Source organism: Bufo gargarizans, chromosome 5 (genome assembly GCF_014858855.1).
Source record: "Bufo gargarizans isolate SCDJY-AF-19 chromosome 5, ASM1485885v1, whole genome shotgun sequence".
Taxonomy (NCBI): Eukaryota; Metazoa; Chordata; class Amphibia; order Anura; family Bufonidae; genus Bufo; species Bufo gargarizans.
Window position 1 is genome coordinate 372,439,987 of NC_058084.1, and position 17,182 is coordinate 372,457,168.

General features: G+C 41.1%; 1 protein-coding gene across 1 annotated transcript in view; it reads right to left on the minus strand.

Annotated features, from left to right (window-relative positions):
• The window catches only part of GADL1 (glutamate decarboxylase like 1), a 465,799-nt gene that overhangs the window by 201,722 nt on the left and 246,895 nt on the right, over positions 1-17,182 (minus strand). Inside the window, exon 9 of the mRNA XM_044293805.1 lies at positions 3,646-3,762. Within this exon, the coding sequence (XP_044149740.1) occupies positions 3,646-3,762 (117 nt within the window). The remainder of the gene's footprint in view (positions 1-3,645; positions 3,763-17,182) is intronic.

Here is a 17,182-nt window from a genome sequence, read left to right on the forward strand (position 1 = left end):
TAGCGGACATGTTACCAGCATCACAGAGGACTGTCAGAATGCAGCATTTCCAGGCTTTGCTGTGAGAGATGCTGCATTCTGCTGTTGCAGGCGCTGGTAGAGGAATTTTCACCCACAGAGAAACAGTTGCGAGAACCAATCCTACAGCGCATGCAAGAAAAGGGCGGTTTGAAGATGTGTTGGTCATTTTGGATATGAGATCATTCTCACAGCCAACCCATCGACAGCCGCCCTATGGATCCAGCCTCAGGGAACGCCTAGACCGACAGGTGTCCGACTACATCGGGTTAACGGCCAATGTGGACGCTCTGAGAAGCGAGTAACCCCTGGACTACTGGGTGTGAAGGCTTGACCTGTGGCCATAGCTGGCACAATTTGCCATGGAAATTTTGTCTTGCCCCTCACCAAGTGTCCCGTACGAAAGGACGTTCAGCAGAGCGGGGGGATCGTGACCAATAAGCGCACTTGCCTAGCGCTCGACAGTGTGGACTACCTCACATTTCTAAAAATAAATGAGGCATGGATCTCTGAGGAATTCAACACCTGTGACGACCATGTTTAATTGAATTTCCTGATGATAGCCCACAAATATACGCCACCAACCAAAACAAATAATGGCCCCTGTCTTAGGTAAATACAGAGGCATAAAAGGCCCTTTCTGTCCAGTGAATGCCTAATGTTTGGGGTCACAGAGGAATTCAACAACTGTGACGACCACGTGTTTTCGAATTTCAACTGTTATCATTTGGTTTTTTTTCAAGAGGGGGGATTTTGTTAGCCATGTTTTTAATCCAATTTTATATTTTTTGATCTTTTAAATATATGCATTTGACATCTATTTGTACTGGCCTGCAGTAAAATTGAAATCTAATGACCATCTAATATACCTCCAGCCATATAATTACTTGTTCTTTTCTGTCCGGTGAATGCCTAATGTTTGGGGCCTGTAATACACTGGCCTGCAGTAAAATGTATATTAAATGGCCGTGTAATATATCTCCAGCCACATAATCACTTGATCATTTATGTACGGTAAATGCATAATTTTTGGGGCCTGTAATCTAACTGGCCAACAGTAAAATTGTTATACAGTGACCGCCTAATTTACCTCAAGCCACATTATCAATTGTTCTTTTCTGTACAGTGAAAGAATAATTTTTGGGGCCTATAGTCCACTGGCATGCTGTAAAATTTATATCCATTGACCGTTTAATATACCTCCTGCCACATAATCCCTTGATCGTTTATGTACGGTGAATGCATAATTTTTGGGGCCTGTAATCTAATTGGCCAACAGTAAAATTGTTATACGGTGACCGCCTAATGTACCTTCAGCCCTATTATTAATTGTTCTTTTCTGTACGGTGAATGAATATTTTTTTAGGCCTGTAGTACACTGGCCTGCAGTAAAATTTATATCCCTTGACCATCTAATATACCTCCGGCCACATAATCACTTGATCTTTTATGTACAGTGAATGCAAAATTTGGGGGGCCTATAATCTAACTGGTCAACATTAAAATTGTTATACAGTGACCGCCTAATGTACCTCCAGCTACATTATCAATTGTTCTTTTCTGTACAGTGAATGAATAATTTTTGGGTCCTGTGGTCCACTGGCCTGCAGTAAAATTGATATCTAATGACCGTCTAATATACCTCCAGCCACAACATAATTGCTTCTTCTTTTCTGTCTGGTGAATGCCTAATATTTGGGGCCTGTAATCCACTGGCCTGCAGTAAAATTGATATTGAATGACCGTCTAATATACCTCCAGCCACATAATTACTTGTTCTTTTCTGTCCTGTGAATGCCTAATGTTTTAGGCCTGTATTCCAGTGGCCTACATAAAATTTTTATCCATTGACCACATAATGTATCTCGAGCCACATAATAAGAATTTCTTTAATGTCAGGTGAATGCCTAATTTTTAAGGACCGTACTCCCATGGCCTAAAATTACAATTTTCTAGGTTCCATCAGGGCACATTTCTGAGAATTTCCCTTTAAGATGCATAAGAATGGCCCCTGATTAAAATAAATATTTTTGGGGGAATTTTTGCCATTGATCCCCCTCTGGTATGTCACTGTCCATGTTGTGAGATGATTTGTGCACTTCTTGTAAGTATTTGGTGGCTGCAAATATGACATGAAGGTTTTTCAGGTTCGACTGCCATTAAAGTGAATGGGGCCCGCCGGGGACTTGTGGTTTGCGAACATTTGATTGCGTTCGCGCAATCGTGTTTGCGAATCGTCCCGCCCAATATTTGTCCATCATTACTCGAGAAGCGTCAAAACTTCTTTACTGTAAGAACTGTGAATTTGTAGAATAGAATTCTTCAGGACGTGGTCACAGCAGGAACAGTGGACAGTTTTAAAAAGGGTTTAGATGAATTCTTAAACGTAAATGACATTAATGCTTATGAAAACATGTAGAAATCTGAGTCTCATTTCCTTCTGGGATTCACGTCCCCACCTATCCCTTGGTTGAACTTGATGGACTTATGTATTTTTTCAACCGTATTAACTATATAACTATATGAAAACTCACCTCATCCATTTGAGCGTGTAGAGGCCGTCGTGGCCATCTTGATTATAGATCTCGCGTGGTGTATGATGACGTCATTACACTGGCCGGTGTGGTGACTTCATATGTGACCGCATGGGATCTTCAATCAAGATGGCCATGGCAGCCTCTTCGCGCTCAAATGGAGGTGAGTATGCATTTTTTCCCCCTGAATTTTCCCTGAAATTTGTATTGAAGTCGGCTTTGGATACTTCCATTTGCTCAACATCGGTGATCACAATATAATTCTAGTCCCCTGAACTGTAAAAATCAAACTATGGCTGAGAGGGCAAAAAGACTCAATTTTGAAAAGTAATTTTCCCTGTTTTGGGGCAGCATTTCAGGGTATAGACTGTAAGCAGTTATTGTCACACAATAATACAGAGGATAAACGGAAGAGCTTTGCTTTGGGAAATTATATTGCAAAATTTATTCCTGCAGATAACAAGTATAAATGGCTAAAATTAAACACCACATGGCTTGCAGCTACTGTAAAAAAAGGCAATAAACAAAAAAAGGCATTTAAAAACATAAATCTGAGGCGTCAGCAGTAGTCTTTGAAATTTACAAAGGTCTTAATAATATCTGTAAAAAAGAGATAAAATCTGCAAAAACACAAAATGAACGGCAGGTGGCGAAAGAGAGCAAAACTATTATTGTCATGTAATAAAAGAGGCTTGGACTTCTGAGACATGGATGTAATATTTTCATTTTGCAAGGCTTTGGGGCGGCCTTGGATGGAATACACAGTTCTGTTATGGGTACCAGCTCACAGAAGGGATGCCCTGAAGCAGAAAAAAATATAAAGAAGAGAAACTAAACTAATAAGGTGCATGGACCTCATTGATTTCTATAGGTCTGATTCCTGGAAACCCCAATAATCAGCTTTTATCTCTGGGGAAGTTTTTTCCCACCATGCATTTCCTACATAGTGAATGCAGGAGGAAATGTTTTGGGTTCATATTTACTGGTAATTTCTCTTTTAGAAGGGAATGTTCTGTAAATCTGACATTACATTACTGTTACATTACAGTATTTATCCAATTTAACCATAGTAATGCTTGATCTACTAACTTACATCCACATGGAACCAAAGTTTATGCTCCTCACAGATGTCTGCAATATCATCCAAAGGATCGAATGCTCCTAACACTGTAGTGCCCGATGTGGCAACAACAAGGAATGGCACAGCTCCCTGCAAAAAATGGATACAGAAAATAATTAATATTTTTTCCTCTATATTTTTATTTTAGTAGAAAATTATATGTATGTTCATTAACAATGTTTGGATACCTAAACTACTGGGAAAATGTTCAAAAGTATTTGGTAAAGCTAGACACGTCTGTACATATGTTTGGAGGCATACAGCAATGTTAAGATTTTCAATGCAATGGAGCACTATATTCTCTGATGTATGTATTGCTTCTCTATAATGCAACATACAGATGAAACACGAAAAATTTGAATATTGTGCAAAATTCCATTTATTTCAGTAATGCAAATTAAAAGGAATTGCATTAATGCAGCTTAAAATTAGAACTTTGTGAAAAGGTTCAATATTCTAGGCTCAGCGTCACACTCTAGTCAGCTAATTAATCCATACCCCCTGAGCAAAGGGTACCTCAAAATTGGGACTTTGGGGTTTGATAAGCTATAAGCCATAATCATCCAAATTTGAACAAATAAAGGCTTGAAATATCTTGCTTTGCATGTAATGAGTCTATCTCATATATTAGTTTCACCTTTTAAGTTGCATTACTGAAGTAAATAATCTTTGCACAATATTCTAATTTTTCGAGTTTCATTTGTATGTTGCAGTGTGCCACACTTTTTTACCTAATCAATTCTTTTGCAATCCATGAGAAATATATAAAATTCTCTGCATCCTCAAGTTAAAGTATAACTGTCATGTTTTCATAAGAAAAAATTATAATAATCAGCATATGTTACTGTTGCTACAGAATTATGCTTAAAGGAATCTTTAGTTTCTTCACATACCACTTTTTTTCTGTGAGCCTTTCCCTTACTTCCAGCTGTTTTGAACAATACAATATAAAGATCTTCACAAGAGGGCTCCTCTGCCAGTTCTGAGGCCACAACTGCCTTCCCTCACTTCCCATACACACTTGCTTTTGCGTTGTTGACTTAATGATTTCATGCCAGCCAATCAGATTGGATTACTGAGAGACAAGCCTCCTCACTCTGAAGCCTAATGCAGGCATGCAGTGTGGAGGACCACCACTCGGTCTTCTGTTTACACTAAAGGGAATACAGAAAAGCCCTAGAGACGCTCTTTTAAGAGACCAGTGGAAAGGGACAGGGGACATTTATCAAGACTGTTACTATAAGCTAATTGCAGACCTTTTGACAATCATTGACAGACTAACTCAGGTATATATGCCTAGCTCTATTAAACTAGTAAACAAAAATAAAGATGACAGTCACACGTTAAGAAGAGCCACCCATAAGCAGCCTGTGTATTGTATGAAAAGAAGATCAAAAACATTTCAATACCAAAAGTAAATGGTCAGCATATAGTCAAGGAAATGAGGCTGTGGAGAAAAATTCAGATACAAAGGTAATGTCTAGAGATGAGCAAATCGAAGTTGACGAAATGGAATTCAATCAAAATTTCAGAAAAATTTGATTTGTCCGGAAATCGAATTTCCTGGCATTTCGTGGTTAGTGATGGACGAACATCGGCCGGGCGTTCGCGATCAAATGTTCGTGAACCGCGCGTTCGCGGCGGGATCCATTGACTTTAATGGCAGGAGAACTAGAAAAACCTTCAGGTCATATTTGCAGCCACCAAATACTTACTAGAAGTGCACAAATAGTCACACAACATGGACAGTGACATACCAGAGGGGGATCATTGGCAAAAATTCCCACAACAAATATGTATTTTAATCAGGGGCCATTTTTATGCCACTTAAAGGGAAACTCTCAAAAATGTGCCCTGTTGGAGCCTACAAAAATGTTATTTTAGGCCACGGGAGGCCCCAAAAATTAGGCATTCACCTGACAGAAAAGAACTTGTGATTATGTAGATGGAGAAACATCAGGCGGTCACTGGATAAAAATTTTACTGTCGGCCAGTATAGGCCCCAAAAGTTAGGCATTCACACAGAAAAGAACTTGTTATGATGTGGCTGTAGGTACATTAGGCGGTCACTGGATACAAATTTTACTGTAGGCCGGTAAAGGCCCCAAAAATTAGACATTCACCTGGCAGAAAAGAACTTGTGATTATGTGGCTGGAGATACATTAGGCAGTCACTGGTAAAAATATTTAATGTAGGCCAGTACAGGCCCCAAAAATTGGGCATTCACCTGACAGAAAAGGCTTTTTATGCCCCTGTATATACATAGGACACAGACCATTCTTTGTTCTGTGTTGTGGCAGATATGTGAGGGCTGGCATGAAGAAATTCAATTACACGTGGTCATCACAGGTTTTGAATTCCTACGATATTCATGCCTCATTCATTTTTAGGAATATGAGGTAGTCCACACTATCTTGAGCTAGGCAATTGCGCTTATCGGTCACAATCTCCCCTGCTGCGCTGAATGTCCTTTCGGACAGGACACTTGACGAGGGGCAAGCCAAGAGTTCCAAGGCAAATTGTGCCAGCTCTGGCAACAGATTAAGGTTGTACACTGAGTAGTCCAGGGGATCCTCGCTTTTCAGAGCCTCCACATCGGCCGTTAACCCTATGCAGTTGGAAATCTGTCGGTCTAGCGTTCCCTGAGGCTGGATCCGGAGGGTGGCTGTAGATGAATTTGCTGCAAGAATGATCTCATATCCAAAGTGACCAACACATCTTCAAACCGCCTTATTCTTGCAGGCGCGGTAGGATTGGTACTAGCACCTGTTTTGCTGTGGGTAGAAATTCCTCTGCCAGCACCAGCAACATCAGAATGCAGCATCTCTCGCAGCAAGGCCTGGAAATGCTGCATTATGACAGCCCTCTGTGATGCTGGTAACATGTTCGCAATTTTGTGTTTGTACCGGGGGTCTAAGTACGTTGCCACCCAGTACTGGTCCTTGCCCTTTATGCTTTTTATACTGGGGTCCCTCTACAAACAATGGATCATGAAGGCCCCTATTTGCACTAAATTGGAAGTGGTGGAGCGCCCTGGCTCCTGCTCATGGCCCAGGAGAATGTCAACCTCCGTCTCCTCCCCCAAGCCATGGACAACCCCAGGGATCTCGAAAAGTTTAAAGTCCCCCTCAAAGCCTTCTCTTCTTGCTCCTCCTTCTCCTCCCCCTAGCCACCATCCTCCTCTGACTCCTCTTCAGACTCCTGCTGACTTGTCTCAGATGGAGTAACCCCCTGAAAATTCATCCAGCATTGCGACTTCCTCATCATCCTGCTCCTCGACGGCTTGCTGAATGACACAAAGCAATGCACGCTCCAGAAAGAAGGCGGAAGGTACGATGTCACTGATGGCGCCCTGGCTGCGACTGACCAGTTTAGTGATCACATCGAATTGCCGCAGAAGTCTGCATGCGTCGTGCATGAGCAGCCACTGGCACAGTGAAAAAAAACAAGCTCCCAGAACCTGTCCTGCCGCAAAGTTCGTACAGGTAGTCTTTAACTGCACGTTTCTGCTGTAGAAGCCTATCAAGCATATACAAGGTGGAGTTCCAGTGCGTCAGGCAGTTACAAATAAGACTACTTATGGGCAAATGGTGTCGCCTCTGTACGTCAGCAAGGCAAGCCATGGCTGCGTAAGATCTTCTAAAATGACCAGAGAACTTCCTGGCCTGCTGCAAAGCATCATTGACCCTGGGGTTTTTGGCAACGAATCACTGCACGGCTAAGTTCAGGACGTGTGCCATGCATGGCACTTGTGTAATTTTTCCCTGTTTCAGGGCGCTCAGCAGATTGGCACGGTTGTCACACACCACTTTACCAACTGTCAAATTGAGCGGGGTTAGCCACTGATCGGCCTGTGAGCGCAGAGCTGAAAGCAGTGCAGGACCGGTGTGGCTCTTGGATTCCAGGCAGAACAGCCGCAGCACAGCATGGCAACTTCAAACCTGGGACATTGAATAGGTTCTGCAGAGCTTGGGGGGGGGCGTAGCGGAAGAGGCGGTAGCAGGGGAAAAGGAAGAGTCAGCTGAGGAGGAGACGGAGGATGGAGTAGGAAGAGAAGAAGAAGAGGCAGGCCTGCATGCAATCCTTGGTGGTAACACCAAATCCACACGGGAGCCATGGGATACATGCTTGACGGCTGTCAGAAGTTTCACCCAGTGGGCAGTAAAAGTTATGTAACTTCCCTGCCCGTGTTTGCTAGACCACGTGTCTGTGGTCAGATGTATCTTGCCACCCACAAGAGACATATGTGTGCCAGAGATATATTCACTTGCCTCTGAACGAGGCCATATAGCTCTAGGATGCCCTTCTGGGAGAAATATTTATTTTGCAGTGTGCCAATAACCACAAATTTTCTAAAGGCCTCAGAGTCCACTGGTTTATATGGCAGTAGTTGGCAGGCTAGCAATACTGACAAGCCAGCGGTCAGCCGTTGGGCAAGAGGATTATCCGGCGTCATCAACTTTTTACACTCAAACATTTGGGCCACGGTAGCCTGCCTTCAGCCAGATGAACACGACAGCGGCACGGTGGAGGGTGGAGTGGAGGACAAATGGGAGGAAAGAGGAAAAGGAGAAGAGGCAGTATGTTAAGCGCCGGGAGTGTGGCTTTGTGGGTTCTGATGGCATTGCTCTCACTGGGCTCGGTGATGGAAGGCCAGGTGCATTCTTACGGCGGTTGTCCCTAGGTGAGTGTTGGGCATACCGCGACTTATGCGTTGACAGCACAGGCTGAAGATGGCAACACTATTGTCAGCAGCTGACAAGTAAAAAAAAACTGCGGAGCCATGTGCCGGCATGCTGGGAGCGCCTGAGGTGACCGTGCTTGCTGAATGGCTCACTCCAGACACATTTGCAGTCTGCTTTTTGCCTCCTGTGCCCTGCGAGCTCTGCCTGCTTCTCCTCCTTCTCCTCCCTCTCTGCTGCTCCGTCTCTCCCTCTGAACTCCCCTTCCCTTTCTCTCTTGTGGACACCCACGTGACGTCCATCGACACGTCATTATCGTCGCCTTCACCAGCACTGACATTTGAGATCTCAGAGAAGGCAGCAGCAGCGGGGACCTCCCTCCGTGGGCTGATCCGGGTACTGTCGTCAGACCGCTGGGTGGAGGCCGTTGCTACCTCCTCTTCCTCATCCGGTGTCAAGAATGGCTGCGCATCTGGGATTGGATGGGAAAATAACAAGTATATTGCAGGCCTCAATCAATATTTGGTGGAAACAGGTATATCAAAGCTGTTAATAGTTTTTTGTGGAAGCAGGTATAGTGCAGGCCTCAATCAATATTTGGTGAAAACAGGTATATCAAACTCCTTAATCAGTATTTTTTGGAAGCAGGTATATTGCAAGCCTCAATCAATATTTGGTGGAAACAGGTATATTTAACCCCTTAATCAGTATTTTGTGCAAGCAAGAATATCATATCACTCACTCAATATTTTGTGAAAGCATGTATATCAAACCCCTTAATCAATATTTTGTGGAGCCAGGTATATTGCAGCCCTCAATCAGTTTTTATGGAAGCAGGTATATAAAACCCCTTGATCAGTAGCAGTGAAAGCAGATATATTGTAGGCCTCAATGAATATTTAGTGGAAACAGGAATATCAAACCCCTTAATCTGTATTTTGTGGAAGCAGGTATATCGAAGGCCTCAATCAATATTTGGTGGAAACAAGTATGTCAAACCCCTTAATCAATATTTTGTGGAAGCAAGTATATTGCAGCCCTTTATCAGTATTTTGTGGAGGCAGGAATATCAAACCCCTTAATCGGTATTTTGTGGTAGCAGGTATATCAAACCCCTAATCAGTATTTTGTGGAAGCAAGTATATTGTAGCCCTCAATAAATATTTTGTGGAAGCAGTTATATCAAACCCCTTAAACAGCATTTTGTGGAAGCAGGTATATCGGAGGCCTAAATCAATATTTGGTCGAAACAGGTATATTGAACTCCTCAGTCTGTATTTTGTGGAAGCAGGCATATAAAACCCCTTAATCAGTATTTTGTCGAAGCAGGTATATCATAGGCCTCAATCAATATTTGGTAAAAACATGTTTTTAAATTTTTTATTTTATTTTATTCCCATCATCACTACAGAATAGAAAAATAATTTCAACATTAAGAAGTTAAATTTTTAGTATATCCAATACATACCAATTTTTTTCTATACACATACAATTACAAATATCTTCATTCCCCATTTACCCACCCCCTACCTCCCTTATGGGGAGGGGGAAAGGAGAGATGCGTAAGAGCCAAAAAAAATAAATAAATAAATAAATAATTAAAAGTTTATCTATCCAGCCCTAAAGTAACCAATTCTTCCATATTTCATCAACGCTTTTTACTTTTCTACTATGGCCCTCCATCATTCGTTCTTCTTTAATCAAGTTATCCACTGCTTTCCTCCACTGTCCCACTGTTGGAGGGTCCGCCCCTACCCATTTCCTAAGTATAAGGAGTCTAGCTTGAAATAGTACCTTACTCAGGACCATTCGTATGTCTCTATTTAGCCTCAAATGTTCTGTTGCCCCCAAGATGCAAGTCATAGGATCTTCTGATATTTGAACCTTCAAAATTAAATATACCGTTATTTACCGTTATATCTGTTATTTCTGTCCAATACATGAACAGTCTTGGGCATCTCCAAAAACAATGCATTAAATCAGCATTCTCTCCCCCACATTTTGTACAATTATCCGAAACTCTAACACCTATTCTTTTCAATATCCGTGGTGATCGATGCAGCCTATGAACTACAAAAAATTGTGAGATCTTATGTGAGCCCCTATTAGAGACTCCCGCGTAGCTTTTTAAAGCATTGTTCCATTTTTCTTCCGTAAAAAGTTGTAGTTCATTTTCCCATTTTTTTCTAGCAGGTATTATAACCTGTTTCTTTTTTCCCTCCATCAGTATCCTATATCTTTTAGCCGTTGTTCCTCCTTTTTCACCCACGTTAATGAAATTATGCAGTGTGTCAGATGTTTCCCACTTATATTTATCCTCTTGCCTAACTGTACGCAATGCATTCTTAAGCTGAAAATATTCATATATATATCCTTTTGCGGTATACCAAACTCTCTAACCATTGTATTGAAGTCTTTTAATTTACCCTGTTCAAATATCTGGTTTAAATACTTCACCCCATTTTTTTTTCCCAATCTATATACACCTTGATCCCTTGCAATTTCTTAAGATAGAGATTTTTCCAAATAGGTGTATAATACAGAAACCCTTTAATCTCTAATATTTTTTTTTATTTCTACCCATACATATTCCAATAGGTTTAAAACTCTATTTCCAATATTATTTCTACCAAGTGTACCTGATTCCAACACCTCTAAATAATTCCATTCTTCTTTCCACCCCACTCTATTCAATACCTGCATACCCACTAAACCATTTAAACTAGCTTTAATATGAGAATATTGTGTAATTAAATAATTAAAAAAAACAATTCGGGACAGCTAATCCACCTTCTCTCAATGGGAACTGAAGTATCTCTCTCTTTATTCTGGGGATCGTACCTTTCCAAAGGAAATCTCCCATTAGACTGTCGAGTAATCTAAAGGTACCCTGCGGCAACCTAACTGGGGCATTTTAAAGGACATAAAGTATTTTAGGGAGGAAAACCATTTTTATTAAATTTACCCGACCCTGTATTGACATCGGTAGTCTTCGCCAGATATGTATTTTGGCCCTAAGTTCTTTTATAAGGGGGAGTACATTTAATTTTTCATATTCTTCAACATTTCCAGAAATTTGTATCCCTAAATATTTAAAGTTTTCCTTTTTACCAAGCACCTGCACCTGCATGTAAAAACATGTTTATTGAACCCCTTAATCGGTATTTTGTGGAAGGAGGTATATTGTAGGCCTCAATCAATATTTGGTGGAAGTAGGTATATCGAACTCTTTAATCAGTATTTTGTGGAAGTAGGTATATCGCAGCCCTCAATCAGTATTTTGTGGAAGCAGGTATATCTAACCCCTTAATCAATATTATGTGGAAGCAGGTATATTGTAGGTCTCAATCAATATTTGATGGAAACAGGTTTATCGAAACCCTTAATCAGTATTTTGTGGAAGCAAGGAATATCGCAGCTCTCAATCAGTATTTGGTTAAAGTAGGTATGTCAACCCTCTTAAAGATGGCCTTGCGGTACGCCCGGCTGTCGTTTCGCAGCAAACTTTGCTAGTTCGCTGTTTGCCGAACAAGCAAACATATGGCGATTTCCGACGGCGCCATATTTTTTACATTGTGCAGAACTTTGACCCATGACACATCCATCAGGTGGGACAGGACAGCCAATTGAGATGTTTGAGCACAATAACACATCCCTACCCTATAAATAAACCCGATCTGGCCACCATTTTACATTGTGTTTTTTGCCAATGTAGGTAGAGGTTGCTGTGTGGAGCAGGGACAGACTGTTAGAGAGGATAGAGACACCAAACGCTAGCTAATAGGGCCACAAAAGTCCTGTTAAAGACTGGCATAGGTGTGCTATCTATAGGTGTGACATACTGAGGAGTGTAATATACTTATACTATACTTTCTAACATAGAAAGTATATTATAGTGCATTTGTATCGTGTAACAGTTGTGTGCGGTTCTGCTGCAATACTGCAGCTATACAGAGGGACAAACGCTATTGGAACAACTAATTGTAACTGGTGTGCAACACCAGTTGCCACCCAAAAATCTGATTGAGGCAGGGGTGTGATATACCTATAATATAATTTCTATATAGTGCATTTGTATTTTGTAGCATTTGTGTGCTGTTCTGCTGAGATGCCGCAGTTATACAGAGGGACAAACAATATTGGAACAACTAATTGCAACCGGTGTGATATACCAGTTGCCCCCCAAAAAATCTGATTGAGGCAGGGGTGTGATATACATATAATATAATTTATATATAGTGCATTTGTATTGTGCAGCATTTGTGTGAGGTTCTGCTAAGATACTGCAGCTATACAGACAGACAAACGCCATTGGAACAACTAATTGCAATTGGTGTGATATGCCCGTTGCCCCCCAAAATATCTGATTGAGGCAGGGGTGTGATATACCTATAATAAAATTTCTAGATAGTGCATTTGTATTGTGATAATACATTTGCGGCCTTTGCTGCATTTCTGACAGTCCGATACAAGTGTTAGATACTGCTGTCATATTCTTGTTTTAAAAAAACACCCATTTTGGGCAAGATAATACATTTGCGGCCTTTGCTGTATTTCTGACAGTCCAATACAAGTGTTAGATACTGCTGTTAAATTCTTGTTTTAAAAAAAAACACCCATTTTGGGCAAGATAATATATTTGCGGCCATTGTTGCATTTGTGACAGTCAAATACAAACTTTAAATACTGCTGTTATATTTTGGGCTTAAATAAACACCAATTATTTGCAAGACCTTACATCTGGGGCCTTTGCTGCATTTGTCAGTCAAATACAACCAGTCAATACTGCAGTTACATTGTTGGTTGACAAATTAACATTTTTGGGGACCGTGAATTAATTGTATAAATTTGCATGTTATGTGACCTGAAGACATTTTTCCTCTTTTTGAAACCAGCAATGCCCTACTCTCAGTGAACCTTATTGTTGACTATTGACGGTTACATTGTCGCCTTACAAAAAACATCTGTTAGTTTGGTGGGTGAACGCAAAGAATGAGGAGAGCGTCAAATAAGGGACGTGGCCCCGGTCATGGTGCTGCTGGTGGAGCTTCTGTTGCAGGGAGAGGACGTGGTCGATCTGTGCCAGCTACACGCACAAGTGACACACCTTCCTTAGGTGCGAGTAGGTGACAGAACCATCAGCGTTATTTGGTAGGGCCTAATGCGGCTCTACGAATGGTGAGGCCAGAAGGCAGGGTTAACATGGCCGAAATGTGGAAAAGCTATGCCAGCACACCACAACAACCAGCACCACCAGCTGAAATGGAACGTCTTAGCAGGAGGCAGAATTTCACCAACATGGTGGAGCAGTATGTGGGCACATGCCTACACGTACTGAATGACGGATCAGCCCCCTTCAACTTCTGGGTTTCCAAATTGGGCACATTGCCTAAGCTTGCCTTTTATGGAGGTGCTGGCATGCCCTGCAGCCAGTGTATTATCTGAATGCGTGCTTAGCGCGGCAGGGGGCATTATCACAAACAAGCTCAGCCGCCTGTCCACAGCCAATGTGGACAAGCTCACGTTCATTAAAATGAACCAGGCATGGATCCCACAAGACTTGTCTGTACCTTGTGCAGAATAGACATGTATACCGGCCTTACCCAGCCATTGTTATACTACAGCGCAATTGCTCATTCTTGTATTTTGGATATACCACACTCTCTTGGAGTGTACCCTAATTTGAAAAAAAGATATAAAAAAATAAAAAACAAAAAACAGTTTTGGCTACCTTGTCCTCCTCCACCGCTGCTTCCACCTACACCGCTACGTCCACCGACTCCTCAAACTCCTACTCCATATGGAACTCCACCTCATGAATCAAGTTTTTTTTATTTGTTTGTACATATTTTATTTTAAGTCATTTCACTAATTTGTTTGTTAAATTTTTGGGTGAAATTCACCAGTTTAGTTTTTGGGTGTGATATACCACTGCTCCCCCAGTTATAGACACGCCACAGTGTCTGGGTTTGAGCATTTTCACCTGTTTAGCCCACTTTTTTCAGTGAGTTTTTGTACTTATGTGTATGGAATGTGCCACTTTATATTGTTGGTAACATTCTTTTGCACCTGGTAGCTTCTGTGTCACATGGTCTGTTTTGGGTGCGGCTCACAGCTTTAATATACCTCATAATGCATTTGTGATACCACTATGGAGGCATGTGAGAGCTTGGCTGTGAGTTAATTGCACTGTTCAGACTCTGTTCACACACCATGGGCAGTTTAGTGGTAGGACCCCATGCGTGCTGAGACACCGTGACATAAGGGGCTCCGATATGTTCCTGACTGGAACATATTGGCAAAGTTCTCAGCTTTTAACATCGGTCTGAGGAATTAGCTAGTATTGTCAGTTGCGTATCATTTTGGTGCATTTTTTTCAGTGAATTGTGTGATATACCACTGCTATACCTAGTAGACATGTAAAAAAAATTCACTAATTTGTCTGTTACATTTTCGTGTGAAATTCACCATTTTGGGGGTGTAATATACCCATGCCCTACCTAGTAGACAGGTAAAAAAATGTCACCAATTTATCTGTTACATTTTTGGGTGAAATTCACCAATTTTGGGTGTGATATACCCATGCTTTACCTAGAAGACAGGTTAAAAAAATTCACAAATTTGTCTGTTACATTTTTGGGTAAAATTCAGAATTTTTGGGTGTGATATACCACTGCTCTACCTAGTAGACAGGATAAAAAAATGCACTAATTTGTCTGTTACATTTTTGGGTGCAATTCAGCAATTTTTGGGTTTGATATACCACTGCTATACCTAGTAGACAGCAAAAAAAATCACTAATTTGTCTGTTAAATTTTCTAATGAAATTCACAAATTTTTGGGTGTGATATACCACTGCTATACCTAGTAGACAGGTCAAAAACATTCACTAATTTGTCTGTTACATTTTCGGGTGAAATTCACAAATTTTTGGGTTTGATATACCACTGCTATTCCTAGTAGACAGCTAAAAAAAAAAAAACACTAATTTGTCTGTTAGATTTTCTGGTGAAATTCAAAAATTTTTGGGTGTGATATACCACAGCTATACCTAGTGGACAGGTAAAAAAAAAAAAAAACACTAATTTGTCTGTTACATTTTCTGGTGAAATTCACCAATTTTTGGGTTTGATATACCACTGCTATTCCTAGTAGACAGCTAAAAAAAAAAAACACTAATTTGTCTGTTAGATTTTCTGGTGAAATTCAAAAATTTTTGGGTGTGATATACCACAGCTATACCTAGTGGACAGGTAAAAAAAAACAAAAAACACTAATTTGTCTGTTACATTTTCTGGTGAAATTCACCAATTTTTGGGTTTGATATACCACTGCTATTCCTAGTAGACAGCTAAAAAAAAAATCACTAATTTGTCTGTTAGATTTTCCGGTGAAATTCAAAAATTTTTTGGTGTGATATACCACAGCTATACCTAGTGGACAGGTAAAAAAAAAAAAAAAAACACTAATTTGTCTGTTACAGTTTCGGGTGAAATTCACCAATTTTTGGCTGTGATATACCCCTGCTTTACCTAGTTGACAGAGTTGACCTAGTTAATAAATTTCACACATTTTTCTGTGACATTTTACTATTATTGCCGTGAATAAACTTCTGCTCTGCATAGGTGACAGGGACCGAAATTTTTCTAAACAATCTGTTCCATTGGTGGGTGACATTAACCCATTTCTGGCAATGAAAAACCACTGCTTTGCATAGGTGACAGGGACTTAAATTTCTAAAATTTGACTTTAATTGGCCCTTTAATTTGATCTTTCTGCTTTAATAACTTGTCCCAAATTTCCGCTTCATCCTATTGCAGCCATTAACCTCCCTTGGATGAGGTCTCCCTTTCTCACGCTCCCTCTCCAGCGTGGAACCCTGATTCGCAGATAACCGTGATCAACATGGTAGGCTCAGAAAAGAACATAGAAAGTTGATAGAGAAGATATCCAAATGGATTGTGGATGTCACAGGGACGTGCGAACAGGCAGAAGTTATCTAAAGTCAACTATTGGAATCTGTTGGTTTGGGTGCACGTCGTGGTATGTTCCTAGCTCCATGTCTTGGAACTATAATAAGTGTTGAGCAATTTAGACAGCACTCCAAAATTTGCTTATTGATTTTTATTTGTTTAGCCGGACATGGTGGTTCATTAAACAACGTATCGAGAAGAGAGAATGCCCTTCATCAGGCTGATGTAAAAAACATAAATAAAACATATGTAAGTACATTTAGGGTGAGTTAATACTTCAGTTATTACTATCATTTTTTTGAGCCAAAACCAGTAGTAAAGCCTACTCAGATATAGGCTTTGCACATTTTAGGGTGTTCAAATTCTTTTACACTTAATTTGATGTGTCAATCAGTAGTGGCAGAGTTGGTGTGAAATTGCGAGTAGTGACAATGATTGCATGGGAGCTGGTGTTGCAAGTGGCCAGACATGTGGCCCTGAGACTGATGAGGGTGAAATCAGTGACATGCAGACAGTGGTGGACGGTGAAGTGGCTGATCGCTTGTGGGAGCCGGTTGATGAGGGCGCTTCATCATCATCATCATCAGGAGAAGAGGGTGGCAGCTTGTGCGTGAGGCAGTGGCTGAGCCAGCAGGGTGGTAGCATGGCCGTGAGTAAGCAGCGTGGCAGCAGTGTGACATCTGTAGCCAAACTTGCCTGGAGTAGACCACCTGCTACGCAGGAGCCTACCTGTCTGGAAAAAAGTAGCAGTGCACGGGTTCACAGAGGCAGCAGTAGCAGGCATTCAGCATGGAGTGGTGGGGGGAAAATGCCATACCCTGTGGTGTGGGAATTTTTCATCAAGCTGGAGGATG